Source organism: Tachyglossus aculeatus, chromosome 9 (assembly GCF_015852505.1).
Source record: "Tachyglossus aculeatus isolate mTacAcu1 chromosome 9, mTacAcu1.pri, whole genome shotgun sequence".
Taxonomy (NCBI): domain Eukaryota; kingdom Metazoa; phylum Chordata; class Mammalia; order Monotremata; family Tachyglossidae; genus Tachyglossus; species Tachyglossus aculeatus.
The window spans coordinates 22195794-22209372 of record NC_052074.1 but is presented as its reverse complement, the minus strand read 5'-3'; the positions used below and the strand labels follow the sequence as shown (position 1 = coordinate 22209372).

Genomic DNA, 13579 nt, shown 5'->3' with positions numbered 1-13579 from the left:
AAGAACAGAGAAGGGCAAGCCTGGCAGTTAATTATCTTCACCCTGATGTGTACCATAGGCCCTGGATTAGGGTTGGGACCAAAGAGCCAGAGCATTCGGGGCTGGCAGCTATCCCAGGGCGCTCTTGGCTCATGCTGTCACTGGCTCTCGTTTTGTCTGCACATATGTTGGCAATCTCATGCTGTGCTGGAATGACACTGACGTAACTACCAAAATGAAGGCGACAGTTCCACTGTCACCCTCTTGTCTTTAAATTCTGCTTTGAGGCTGACAACCTTGATTTGTTTTTTTCCCCGAAGGCCCCATTATTATTAGAGGAAACGTTCAGGTTATCTGTTGTTACTTCAGTTACGATCCGTCCGTGCAGCTTAACTCCATACTTACCAGTGCCCTAGCAATTTACCGCTGATGCCAGCAAGCATTAGTAACATAAAGAAAAGAGTGCTGTGGATCATATTTTAAACCTCTGTTCAAAGCCTTACTGTTAAACCATCTGATTTCTTTTAGGCCTAATCCAATTTCCTTCAGGTGCCAGGCCTGGGTTTCCAGGCTAATCTTCAGGGAGACATCAATCAGCTTCATCTTGAGGGTTAGGGCTCCCTTTCGAAGGTAGTGTGCCTTTAAATGAGGCAAGTTGGAAGGGGTCCGCTTAGAACAAGGTTGGGCCAAAGGCTGCCAGACACCCATCCAGGTTGGACTTTTGACCTTTTAAAGCAGCATAATTGTAGGGAGGCATATAGTTGGCTCATAGATTATTAATCCATTAAGGAAAATAGGTCAGTTACCAAGTACCTGAGCCATGGAAGAATGTAAAGCTTTCCCCGCGGTGTCGTGCCCTCTCACTGTGGTTCAGTAAACAGGGGTAATGCCAGGCCAGTCTTATAGTCTTCATTTCTCATCCCACCATCTTGAGGAAGTCTCTGTCCAAGAGGTGATCATTTCTAATCCAGATATAAATTCTACCCTGAGGGACTTTAAGAAAAGATGAGGGTGATTTCATATTCTCCAAGAAACATTTACTTTCTGGTCCATTTGAATAACCGGGGCGTTTCCCAGGTGCAAGAGCGGGTAGTTCGGTTGGTGTCACGATTGGCTCAAACCCTGCTGCTTGCACACACCCATGAGTGGATGGTAGCCCCAGTTCTCCTTTCCCTTCTTTTATAACCTCAAAAAATATTTTCCTGCTTCATTTTGCTCCTCTGAAATAAAGGGAATTTAGCTGCTCCCAGAAGAGGGACTCACTAAGGGCTAGGAGGAAGTCCACTACCTGAAAATGTGCAGTTGAACTCTATATGAAGTGGCTGTGGGGAAAGAGCTGTTGGAGCCCGAACCCCACAAGCTGTTCTAGCAAGTCAGGAACTTCTGCCACGTCCCCCACCCCCATTTTGAATTTAGGCAGTTGAAGCTGCCTCGGTTAACTTACGAGAAGTCTTTTGAAAAGGGTCTAAATGGTTTTTCCCATGGCTTAATTCCTCTCTTGTTGAAGGATGAAAAAAGATGATGAATCCGTATCTCCTCACTGGGGGAGAGCATTTCTTGACCAGACAGCTCCCTTTGATAAGGAGATGACACTGTCTCTCCCAAGGATCTTGGCTTCCCAGACACTGTCCCAGCACCAGAACCTAGGTTCTTGCTGTGGGCGTAGTATCCAAGGTCTCTGTCCTGGGTGCTCACTCCCAAGAATTTCAGTCCTCCGTCCTCCCTGGGTCCTCTCTGCCACAGCGGTTCTTCCCCACTTTTACTGCAGCTCCTCAAGAACGAGGGGTATGGCAGGGAAAATGTCGCCGATGCCAGGAAGAATGCATCAAGGGAAAACTGTGCCCCGATAAACCTGGAGAAACAGACTCATAGACCACTTCCCCTGTGTGCTGCTCCTGTCCCCAGCTGGTTAGTCAGAGCAAGACTTCTATTTTAAAACCCAACCTCAGCAGGCTTTGTAGTCCCCCTAGCCTGAGCTGCCCTCTTTGAAGATTTATCAAGGGAGCGTGCCTCTATGTCCTGAGCCACATGCTCCCTTTTTTAATCTTTGAAGAGACGCAGCAGCTCAAGCCAGTAGAGCTGCAAAGCTTCCTAGGACTGAAGCCAGAAATAGAATCCGTGCCTAGGCCCTCATCCTTTGGGAACTAAAACAGCTTCTTGGGAATCTGGCTTGAGGTGCCTGCTTCTCTGACCTTAACTGGGTGCAGTCGGGCCCTGGACCATCTACCCACTTACAGAGTTAGGAACCCCCAACTCCAGGAACTCTGCCCATTTTCTCCCCTCACCTTCCCACAAAACTGAAGTCAGGGCAGAGGCTCTGGCTGAGTGTGGGGGCAAAAACACTCATTCTTCAGTGGTGAGAAAGAGGGGAGAAGGACCAAAGGGTGGTACAGTTGCCTTAGACACAGAAGACACTTAGCACAGCCCTGCCAGACTCTTACTGCAACCAGTTCCATTTGAGCATGGAAGGGCTTTGTCACTCAAACTCTCCCATGCTCTTCAGACGGTACCTGCCAGGATTGTCTGGCCCTGGATTTCTGTGGATTCAGGTTAGCACCGTGCATTTAAACTGGAGTTTGTCCCTGTAGCCCTGATTGCTGGTTTCGATTCGGAAAGGGTTTTTTCTCAAGTAGAGATTTCTTGGAGCAAGACTCAAGAAAGCATTTTCTGCTAATGTGAATCTAGTTAACTTTCCAGCTTCTTGAAATTAATTAATGTCATAATTAATTGTTTCACTCTCCCTGGTTCTGCCCTTCTTTTCCCCTCAGCCTTCCTGTAGTATCTTCATAGAACCCACCCTTTCTGCAGTTAGTTCCTTCACTTCACTTGGGGGCTTCTCCTGGCTGCCTCTCCTCTATTAGCTGTCTGGCTAAGCTAGTAAAGCAGACTATCCACCCTTGGGGCTACCTAGACCCCCATTCCAAAGGGACCCTGCTGGGACTATTTGAAGATCTGCGCACAGGCTTTAAGAAGTAGTTCTGATGGGCTCCCAAGGGTTTTTATACTTGTGAAGCAGCTTGGCCTAATGGAAAGAGCAGGGGCCTGGGAATCAGTGGACTTACATTCTAATCCAAGCTCTGCTGATTACCTGCTGTGTGACCTTGGGCAAATGACATAACTTCCCTGAGCCTCAGTTTCCTCTGCTGTAAAATGGGGATTCAATATGTGCCCTCCCTCCTACTTAGACCGCGAGTCCCATGTGGGACAAAGATTGTGTCTGACCTGATTAACTTGTTACTACCACAGCTTTTAGAACAGTGCCTGACACAGAGTAAGTGCTTAGCAAGTACCATCATTATTATATTTCCCACACTCCTAGGGCCTAAAAGATAAATATCATAGCGAGTCCAGTGCCATAAGCCGATGTTTGGCACACTGCACTCTCAAATGAGGCCTCATTCTGGCCAAGTTCTCCAGGTTGGCAGATTGGTCCCAGGTCATTCCCAGTTTCAAGAAGGATCAGGGGGATGGAGGGGGAGGGGGGGGGTCCTACCAAGACTAAGCCCACCAAGCAGTGAACCAAAACCGTTAGAGGGCCTTGGAATTGGCCAACCTTCCTTAGGGTCCCTGGGACAGAGGTCATCCAGAGGTGGTTTGGTACCAAAGGTAGAGTTGGATGGGAAATGACCCAACCAAGGGTAGGGGGAAACATATCTAGCCTTGGGAGCTCATAGAATCCTTGGTTTGGACTGTGATTATTGGTTCCAGAAGCCTGAGGCACCTCAGGAGCAGTGTCTAGAGTCAACGAAAGGGGAGGCAAGATTCCCTGTGTTGAGGAAATAGAATAGGGACTCAGTGAATCTGTCAATTTCAGGATATACTCCCCTCCTAAATTCTCCAGAAGCATGAACCTACCAGCTCCTATGAGCCAGGGTTGAGAGCCTAGCCTGCTCCAGGCCCAGCTATTGCTCCCATGGTTTGCTTGATTTTTTTTCTGACCCTTTTTTTGGGGGTTTATGGGTGTTGTGGGCCTTTCAATGCTATTAATCTCTCCCGTTTCTCCTCTACCTCTTTTCTATTGCCAACATCTTTAGGAGGAAGAGCAAAAGCAGGCCGTAAGTGGATATCATTGTGGGCTGCATTTGACTTTGTCTTTTTCTGCATGTGCATTCCTCTCTGTCCCTTTCCCTTCCTCCCCCACTTACATCTGAATACAGATAAAACCCTCAGCAGTGTTTCAAACTGTTGCCAAAGTGGCCTCCAGTACCCTTTGTAGTCTTTTACAATCCTGAGCCAAAGCTCCTCAGAGCATGTTCCTGTAAACCACCAGAGCTTCTTGAGTTTGTTTCCCCAGTCCATTCCGGGCCTGTTGGAGTGTATGACTGTGTGATTACGCATGCATGATCAGTCAGATTGCAAATGCAGATTTCTAACTTGTGCAGCCCTGGACTCAGCAGCTTCATCTCTGGAACGAATTTGTGTGCTTGGAACAGCTTTGTGGAGCTTTGAGGGAACCTTTGAATCCGAATATTTTCAGAGGTGGAAGTCTGCATAAAAATGAACGATTATTTTAATATCATAGGAGCGTCTCCGCTGTTTCACAATCTTGGTTCAGAATCTCGATTACCTCACCTTCACTTCTTGCAAGTGAAACTTGTAACCTAATGAAAGCAAGAGTGGTTTTATAAGTTCGAGTATTGTTTTTAGCTCATAACCACTCCAGAGGGAGCTCTTGTACTTTTCAGTGCCTCCGTTCTGCCACAGCTTTCTTTCCTAGCCTGGAGCCACCGAGTTGGCAGGAAATTCCATCTGCCTAAGCCTCTGCTCCGACTATAAGTTTATCCCTATCCGACGCCATCGTCATGTTAAGCTTCGGGAAGATACCCGTGGTGTGATGGTGGATTCTGTCAGGAATCCAGAACAGTGCTCCGCACATGGTAAGCACTCAGTAAATACCATTGACTGATTATTCTCCAGAAGATACTTTTCCGTCTCAGGCACTAAGCTGGAGGTTAGGGGGTCGTACAATTAAAGGTGGGGAAGTCCAAGAGAATGTTCTCCACATCACCTCTATTAGGACAGACTGCTTCCCGAAATTTGACCTTTCATGTGCCAGGTGAGAAAGAGTAACCCTCTGTGGAGAAGCATGTCAGTCCGACGGTTTTTCAAGCTAGTGACCAACATGAGGCAAGAGGTGTAGTTCTGGCAACGTGCCTGAATTATTGAAACATTTTCATAGGAAGGGTGGGGAGGGCAGGGGCTAAATAGAATCGTAGTGTTTCCAGACTGAATGTTGGTCTGTCGACCTCAGACTAAGGTCGAAAGTCCCTAAAGTTAATGTGGACTGCCTCTATTCTCGGCCTTTAGGCCTCTGTAAGTTCCACAGTGGCTTGACATGATTTTGTCTCCAGGTTTGGTTGTCCCCACCTTTCTCTTCCTCTTTGATGGAAACAGCTTCCGGGGGACTCATTTCTGCCCTGCCTTCATTTTTAATGAGCCCTTTATGTTAAGTAAGACATTAGCATTATGTCTTCTGGGTATGAAAGCGGGGGAAAGTATCTTTCTCAAGTTGAATTTTTGCCCGGGTCAAGAAGAGAATTGCCTCTGAGGAAAAAAAAAAATACAACTTTGCACCATTTCAAAACTAACATATGGGAACAGCTAAAGGTGTTCTTTTTTTGTATTTTGTTTTTTTAATGGTATTAGTTAAGTGCTTTCTGTGTGCCAGGCACTGTACTAAACACTAGGGTAGGTACAAAATAAACCAGGTTGGACACAGTCCCTATCTCACACAGGGCTCACGGTCTTAATTCCCATTTTACAGATCAGGTAACTGAGGCACAGAGAAGTGAAGTGACTTTCCCAAGGTCACACAGTAGACGAGTGGCAAAGCCGAGATTAAAATCCAGGACCGTGCTATATAATAATAATAATAATGGCATTTATTTAGTGCTTACTATGTGCAAAGCACTATTCTAAGCGCTGGGGAGGTTACAAGGTGATAAGGTTGTCCCATGAGGGGCTCACAGTCTTAATCCCCATTTTACAGATGAGGTAACTGAGGCCCAGAGAAGTCAAGTGACTTGCCCAAAGTCACACAGCTGACAATTGGCTGACAATTGGCAGAGCTGGGATTTGAACCCATGACCTCTGACTCCAAAGCCCAGGCTCTTTCCACTGAGCCACGCTGCTTCTCATGGTTCTGTAGTAGTGGCCTTTACGGGTCATGCATGTCAATGCTCCTTATATTATCCCCGTCCTGAACCCTACTTCCTTTTGGGGCCAATTCTAGGAAAATTATATTTTTCTCATTTTTCCTCTGTCTTCCCCAAGCCCACACCTCCATTATGTTAGGAGAGGAATCAGCCTTTACAATTAAGTCCATCACGTGAAGTAGACTCAGGGCAGCGTTGTCACCTGAATTCTTCCCCTGTAGATTATAAGCTTACCTTTACCCTATAAGGGTAGGGATCACATCTTCCAACTCCTTTATAAGGTACTTTCCCAGGTGCTTAGTATAGTTTTCTGCACACAGTAAGCGCACGATAAATACCATGGAATGATTGATCGTCTCTGCTGAGCTCCAGTGCCCTTCACATTGCATTCTTTGCACTTACAAAGTGGAGGAAAATTCAACCTCCCTTGATGAGCTAACATTAATTTAAAAATTCAGAGTGCTCCCAACATGCTTGCCAGATCAGTGGCTGGAGCAAAATGATCTGACCTATAATAATAATAATAATAATAATGGCATTTATTAAGTGCTTACTATGTGCAAAGCACTGTTTTAAGCACTGGGGAGGTTACAAGGCGATCAGGTTGTCCCACAGGGGGCTCACAGTCTTAATCCCCATTTTACAGATGAGGTAACTGAGGCACAGAGAAGTTAAGTGACTTGCCCAAAGTCACACAGCCGACAATTGGCAGAGCCGGGATTTGAACCCATGAACTCCGACTCCAAAGCCCGTGCTCTTTCCACTGAGCCACACTGCTTCTCCAGAATCAGGACTCCCGCATTTTGTCATTAGCTCTTTTGCTAAATTTTAGTAAGAGCAGCAAGTTGCATCCCTGCTCCATTTCTCCAATGTATAACCCAAGGATGATGCCGGGCTGTAGGGAACATGAAAGAAACAGCTAACTAATAACTGGGATATGAGTGGAGAATGCAGAGGAATGCCAAATAATAACCCCAGAGAAAGCTACATGTTCCTGCTGCAGTTTGTGTCAGTAATGTGGAGAAGCAGCGTGGCTCAGTGGAAAGAGCACGGGCTTTGGAGTTAGAGGTCCTGGGTTCGAATCCTGGCTGCGCCACTTGTCAGCTGTGGGACCTTGGGCAAGCCACTTAACTTTTCTGTGCCTCAGTTACCTCATCTGTAAAATGGGATTAAGACTGTGAGCCCCACGTGGGACAACCTGATCACCTTGTATCCCCCCAGTGCTTAGAACAGTGCTTTGCACATAGGAAGTGCTTAATAAATGCCATTATTATTATTATTATAAATGTGGGTGGAATCACCAGTTCAGATGCTGGCTCTTTGTCTCCCCTCTCCAGGCCTGGGAAGTCAGCAACCCAATTCACTGCTCAGGCACAGTCATGCAGACTTCTCTACGTTACTATAGAAGTCAGGACTTGTACTAGGGAACGGGGCAGAGCCATATCTATGGCAGGGGAACTTGTTCTTCAAGTGACAGAAGAGTTAATGGTAGACAGAAGGAAAGGAGAGACAAGGGAGGGTAGTTCGGGAAAATGGTTACCTGGAAGGCAGAGGGACAAAAGGCTCATGCCCTTCTTCCTGTATGGAACTCCCTCCCCTTTTAAATCTGCCAAACCATAGTTCTCCCGGTCTTAAAAGCTTTCCAGAAATTCCACCTCCTCCAGTTTTCTCATCTCCAGTCACATCTTCCCCACCTTCATCTCAGCACTTTGCATAACTTCTTGTTGCCCTCTTGTACATATCAATTTAGATATTTTATTATTTAAGTACTTCATCCTCCTATTGGCAAATTATTTTATGTCGGTCTCTTCTATCAGATTTTAAATTCCTTGCGGGTGGCGATTGTATTTTCGACTTCCATTGTACTCTTCCAGGCACTTAATACAATATCCCTGTTGCACATTGGTGGGTGCTTAGTAAATATTACTGACGGATATCAAGAAGTGTGCAAACACACAAGCAGAGGAGAATTCCCTGCAGTGAGCAAAAGCCTTACTCCAAACCTGCAAGGGAAGCCGCGAATTCACGACTGAGTGGATCTGGTTTCCAAACCCCAAGCTGGACAAGGATCAGCACTTGGCTTGCCCAAGGAAGGTCGAGTATATGCCAATGCCCATGCAGTGGGCACAAAGCCAAGGATAATTCCGAGGAGTTGTGGGCCACCTGGGGAAGTAGGAATCTCCCAGTCCCTAGGGAGCCAGCTGCCAGTTCTTTGCCAGTTGAGTGCTCGGAGGCTGTCTTTGCAGACTACTAGAGTTGCTTGCAGGGGCAATTCTAAGCTTGCTAGGACCTGTCCCTCATAACCCACAATACAGACCTTCAGTTTCCGATACCGTATTCAGGGGTCTCCATGGTAGAGTGTACTGTTGCACTTCTTCCTCCTATTTGTCAGTGATTTTATACCCATCTCCTCTGTTAGGTTGTCAGCTCCTTGTGGGCCGAGATCAAGTTTTTACCTCTGTTGTATTCTTCCAAGCACCTTTTCTCCCTCTCTACCCCCCAACCCCTCCACCAACCTGTAAGTACCAGCCTACCAGTGGCCACCACGCCACCCAATTCAGCCGGTGGGGTGGCAGCAACTGGAGAAATACATAGTGGCAGTAATGAACAATAATCCCCAACATGGCTTGATTGTGTCCATCTGGAATGGATCTTTGACAAGTGCTATACCTATCATACAGTTAATGTGTTTGTGACTCTCCATTCCACATCCTACCTGTGGTAGTTCTTGCTCTCAGATCTCATTGACCAAGCCACCATTTTTTATGCAGCCATAATGATTGTAGTTGTCTTTAATATACGAGGTTCACCTATGAGTGTGAGCAGGGCTGAAAAGGCCAATGCTGGATCCACAGTCCCGATCCCGTTGGCACCCAAAAGGTTGCCCCTTATTTAGTTGTGCATAATATGTGTGCAGCCCCTGGCCGCAAGTGATGACCCATGAAATAAAAAATCAACAGTCTTCGAAGAGTCAGAACTAAGGTGGGAAATAGGAATCTACCCAACCCAATCTGGTTGTTGAGTAACTAACTAGGCTGGGTAATCGATACCATGAATCATGGACACAGCTTAGATGCTGCTCACCTAACCCACTTTTTCAGAAGCAGCATGGCTCAGTGGCGAGAGCCTGGGCTTGGGAGTCAGAGGTTGTGGGTTCTAATCCCTGCTCCTCCCCTTGTCTGCTGTGTGACTTCGGGCGAGTCACTTAACTTCTCTGTGCCTGTTACCTCATCTATAAAATGGGGATGAAGACTGTGAGTCCCAAGTGGGACAACCTAATCACCTTGTATCTACCCCAGCACTTAGAACAGTGCTTGGCACATAGTAAGCACATGACAAATACCAACATTATTATTATTATTATTATTATTAAAGGCAACTACTGCCCAGCACCGTGAAAGGGGGAAAGCCGGTTCCCCCATGAAGCTCAGATAAGGGCTTCAGAAAACTTCTGAGGTTACTTTCTGGCTTTCACATCCAGTCTCTCACTAATTCTGCTAATTCTTCCTCCAAAATATTTCTCAGATCTGCTCCCTTTCTTTGCATTCCCTGAGCCCCAGCACTAGTCAACCTAAGCCCATACTGTCTTGCATGTGCATTACTGCAACTGCTTCCTTCCAGGATTCCCTGCCTCCAGCCTTTCGGTGTTCCAGTATATCATATAGAGCGCCTTCAAATCATGTGCCTTCTCAGAAGCACAAGAGGTTTCCAGTTGTCATTAAATTAAAACCGCCTGTCAGCTTGCAAGGGAGTCGTTCCACTTCAGCACTGGCCAAAGACCTTTCTTCCGAGTGGTTCTTAGGAGCCCGTATGAAAGTAAACTTGTTTCCAAACTCTCACCCTCAGATCTGGTATTTGAACTTGTCCTAGGGATTGAGCCTCTATCTGAGTTATCTCCCCCAGGGTACATGCTTCATGCGGGGGTGGATTGGCATAGGCCCATCTGGATGTTTTGCCTGTCCTTTGTACCCATTAAGAGTAAAAATGGTACCAGACCTGTGAGCCAAATCAATTGTCCAGCCTGGTAGCTCAGGAGAGGACTTGGGTTTCTAGGAATGTCAATCTCACTGGCCCTAGACACCCTGAAAAAGGAGCAGCGAGTGTCAGAAATTAAAGGAAAATGGGGGCAACACAATGTTCATGCTACATGTGTCTTTAGAAAGAAGATGCTGCCCATGTCTGCCTTGTGTGCGCTGAGTATCAGCAGCATGCTATAGTGGATAAAGCTCATGCCTGGGAGTCAGGAGGTCCTGGGTTCTCATCCCGGCTCCACCACTTGTCTGCTGTGTGACCTCGGGCAAGTCACTTAACTTCTCTGTGCCTCAGTTACCTTACCTCGTATGTAAAAAATGGTGTTTAAGAGTATGAGCCCAATCTGGGACAGGAACTGTGTCCAACCTGATTAACTTGTATCAACCTCCCTATCCCCCTGCTTCCCCCTCCCCGTCGCCCTGCCTTACCTCCTTCCCCTCCCCACAGCACCTATATATATATATATATGTATATATGTTTGTACATATTTATTACTCTATTTTACTTGTACATATTTTTTCTATTTATTTTATTTTGTTAATATGTTTTGTTGTCTGCCTCCCCCTTCTAGACTGTGAGCCTGCTGTTGGGTAGGGAACGTCTCTATATGTTGCCAACTTGTACTTCCCAAGCGCTTAGTACAGTGCTCTGCACACAGTAAGCGCTCAATAAATACGATTGAATGAATGAATGAATGAACCTCAGCACTTAGAACGGTGCTTGGCACATAGTAAGCACTTAACAAGTACCTTAATTATTTTCATTTTCTACTTGATTGTGTGAGTAGGAAACACTAATCTGAGCCATGCAAAGAAAACAAATTGAATATCGTCTTCAAAGGGACTCTCATTAATACTGATACAGAACTGGGAATTGGGGGATTCTTAACCTCACAAGAATTCCACTGTAGCCTTTGGGGTAAGAGGTTTTGAGTGGGGATTGCAAATGCTATTGGGCAATTTTGAACTAGATGATTAATACCAACTAAATTGCTCCTGGGAGGGGTTCTGGATCACCTGCAGGATTGCTTGCCCTATTGCTATTTCTATTGCTCCATCTTTTCTGTGATTCACTGGCAGGGTGTATGCATATAAGTAGATCATATCTATAATTATTTTATAAATTCCTCTCCCCACATCCTGCTTAAAGCCCCTTCACTTGGGCTCACTTCACACCCCTCACACATCCTGCTCAATCCATCTATCCTGCAGAGTACATTGCTTCACTATCGCAGACTGACTACATCCCTGGACATTCACAGACATATGAGAGTGAATACTACTTCTGTAGACTTTTAGTTTGGTCTGAAACTTGATGCCATGTTGGTGCCACCCTATCTATTCCTCAGTTTTCTACTTCTTTGTCTATCTGGACCGTGTTCTACTTAGGAAGTACATTCTAGTGATAATACTAACTCTTTGCCACTAATAATCTTTGGTTGTGTGAATTGGATTCCTAAGTACAGATCAATAAAGTTGTTTTTTTTCAGATGTATTATTAGGCCACAGTGCGTTCTGTAAAGTAGTTCATAATCATTAGCCTGTCTTCCCCATGTTTGCTTCAAGAGAATAATCATTGTATAGCAGTGTTGTACAGAAGAACATCCACAGGTAACAAGGCATAGCTAAGAATTTCTGGAAGAAAGTTAGAGCAGGCAGACCACCCTGGACAAACCCAAAATGGGTGGATCGATTAATCTGTCATATTTATTGAACACTTACTGTTTTTAGAGCACTGTACTAAATCCGTGGGAGAGTACAATCCAACAGAGTCGGCAGACATGATTCCTGCCCACCCCGAGTTTACAGTCTCGAGGGGGTGACAGACATTAAATAAGTAAATTATGAATAGGTACCTAAGTACTGTGGGACTGAGGAAGGGGGTGAAAAAGGGGTGGCTTTAAGATCTTAATGGAAAGAGACAGAAATGAAAACAGCTTCTTATTAGCCCACATTATCTTCAAATAGAAAATGCATCAACAGAGCAGAGAGCCAGCTTTTCAAGTGCCCAGTATGGAAAGGTCTGTGTGTTGGTCTTTTCAGCCCAGCTAGTATTCATGGATTACATTTACTAACATATGTAATGAATGAATGTAATGCATTCATTTTCCCTAGCTTAAAGTTAAGGTGCTTCTTTTCAAAAGGAGATAATCTTTCATTTTATGTATGCCAACGGTAAAATTGCTGCTTTAAAATGTAATAGCATCATGGATTTATATATAATGTTTTCTTTCCAAGAAGATAAAGCACCCTATTATCTTTTTTTTTTCCTAGCATCTTGGTAAATTAGAGAGCAAATCAGTTCATGTGTGAGCTGAGGCTTCTGTCTCTAGGTTGGTAATTTCATTAGCAACCTGTGGCAAGACCTGTTGCTGTTTGTTTTCCCCTTTTTTTTTTTTTTTGCCTGGTGACATAGTTAATAGCTTTTCTAGTGTTGAGCTCATTCTATAAGGGCCCTTCTCTGATTTAAAATCTTGATGTTAATGCCACCTAAGCTTTTCTTTTCTTACATCTTAATTGCAGGAATAAATACCTTTTGAATTAGCATCTTTGAACATTACTTAATAGCCCATAACCTTGGCATTATCCTCAACTCATTCAACCCACATATTCAGTCAGTCACCAAATCTTCTCAGTGCTACTATCATTTAAGATCACTAAAATCCACCCTTTCCTGCCCATCCAAACTACTACTATGCTGATCCAAGCACTTCTTATATCCCTCCTTGACTACTGCATCAGCCTCCCCACTGACCTCCTCTACCTCCTTGTCTCCCTCCTCCAGTATTTACTCCACTCTGCTGCCTGGGACATTTTTCTAAAAAAAAAGCATTCAATTCATGTTTTCCCACGCCTCAAAAACCTCCATCCACAGTCACATCAAATAGAAACTCCTCACCCTCGGCTTTAAAGCATTCAATCAGCATCCCCCCTTCTATTTTACCTCACTGATTTCCTACTGCAACTCAGCCTGGATGCCTTGCTCCTCCAATGCCAACCCACTCACTGTACTTCGATCTCATCCATCTCGACACTGACCCCATGCCCACAGTTTCCCTCCCCCTTCAAATTTGACAGACCATCACTCTCCCCACCTTCAAAGCCTAAGTACAAGCGCTTAGTACAGTGCTCTGCACACAGTAAGCGCTCAATAAATACGATTGATGAAAGCCTAATTAAAATCACATCTCCTCCAAGAGACCCTCCCTAAGTAAGCCCTCATTTCCCCTAATCCCTCTCCTTTTTGCATCATCTATGCACTTGGATCTGTACCCTTTAACCACTTGATATTCACCCCACCCTCAGCCCCACAGCACTTCTATCCAGATCAGTAACCTATTTTAATGTCTGTCTCCCCCTCTAGACTGTAAACCCTTGTGAGCCCCACATGGGACAGGGACTGCATCCTACCTG

At 45.3% G+C, this 13579-nt stretch overlaps 1 protein-coding gene across 12 annotated transcripts in view; it reads left to right on the top strand.

Moving 5' to 3' along the window:
- Window positions 1-13579, top strand: part of DTNB (dystrobrevin beta) — a 221081-nt gene that overhangs the window by 170983 nt on the left and 36519 nt on the right. For 3 of the 12 annotated variants that reach the window (XM_038751199.1, XM_038751198.1, XM_038751197.1), the window contains one exon: window positions 4014-4174. The exons of the other annotated variants lie outside the window; for them this stretch is intronic. In XM_038751199.1, the coding sequence (XP_038607127.1) occupies window positions 4014-4130 (117 nt within the window). In that variant the 3' untranslated portion in view covers window positions 4131-4174. Of the gene's footprint in view, window positions 1-4013; window positions 4175-13579 lie in introns of those variants that run through there. 12 annotated transcript variants of the gene reach the window in all.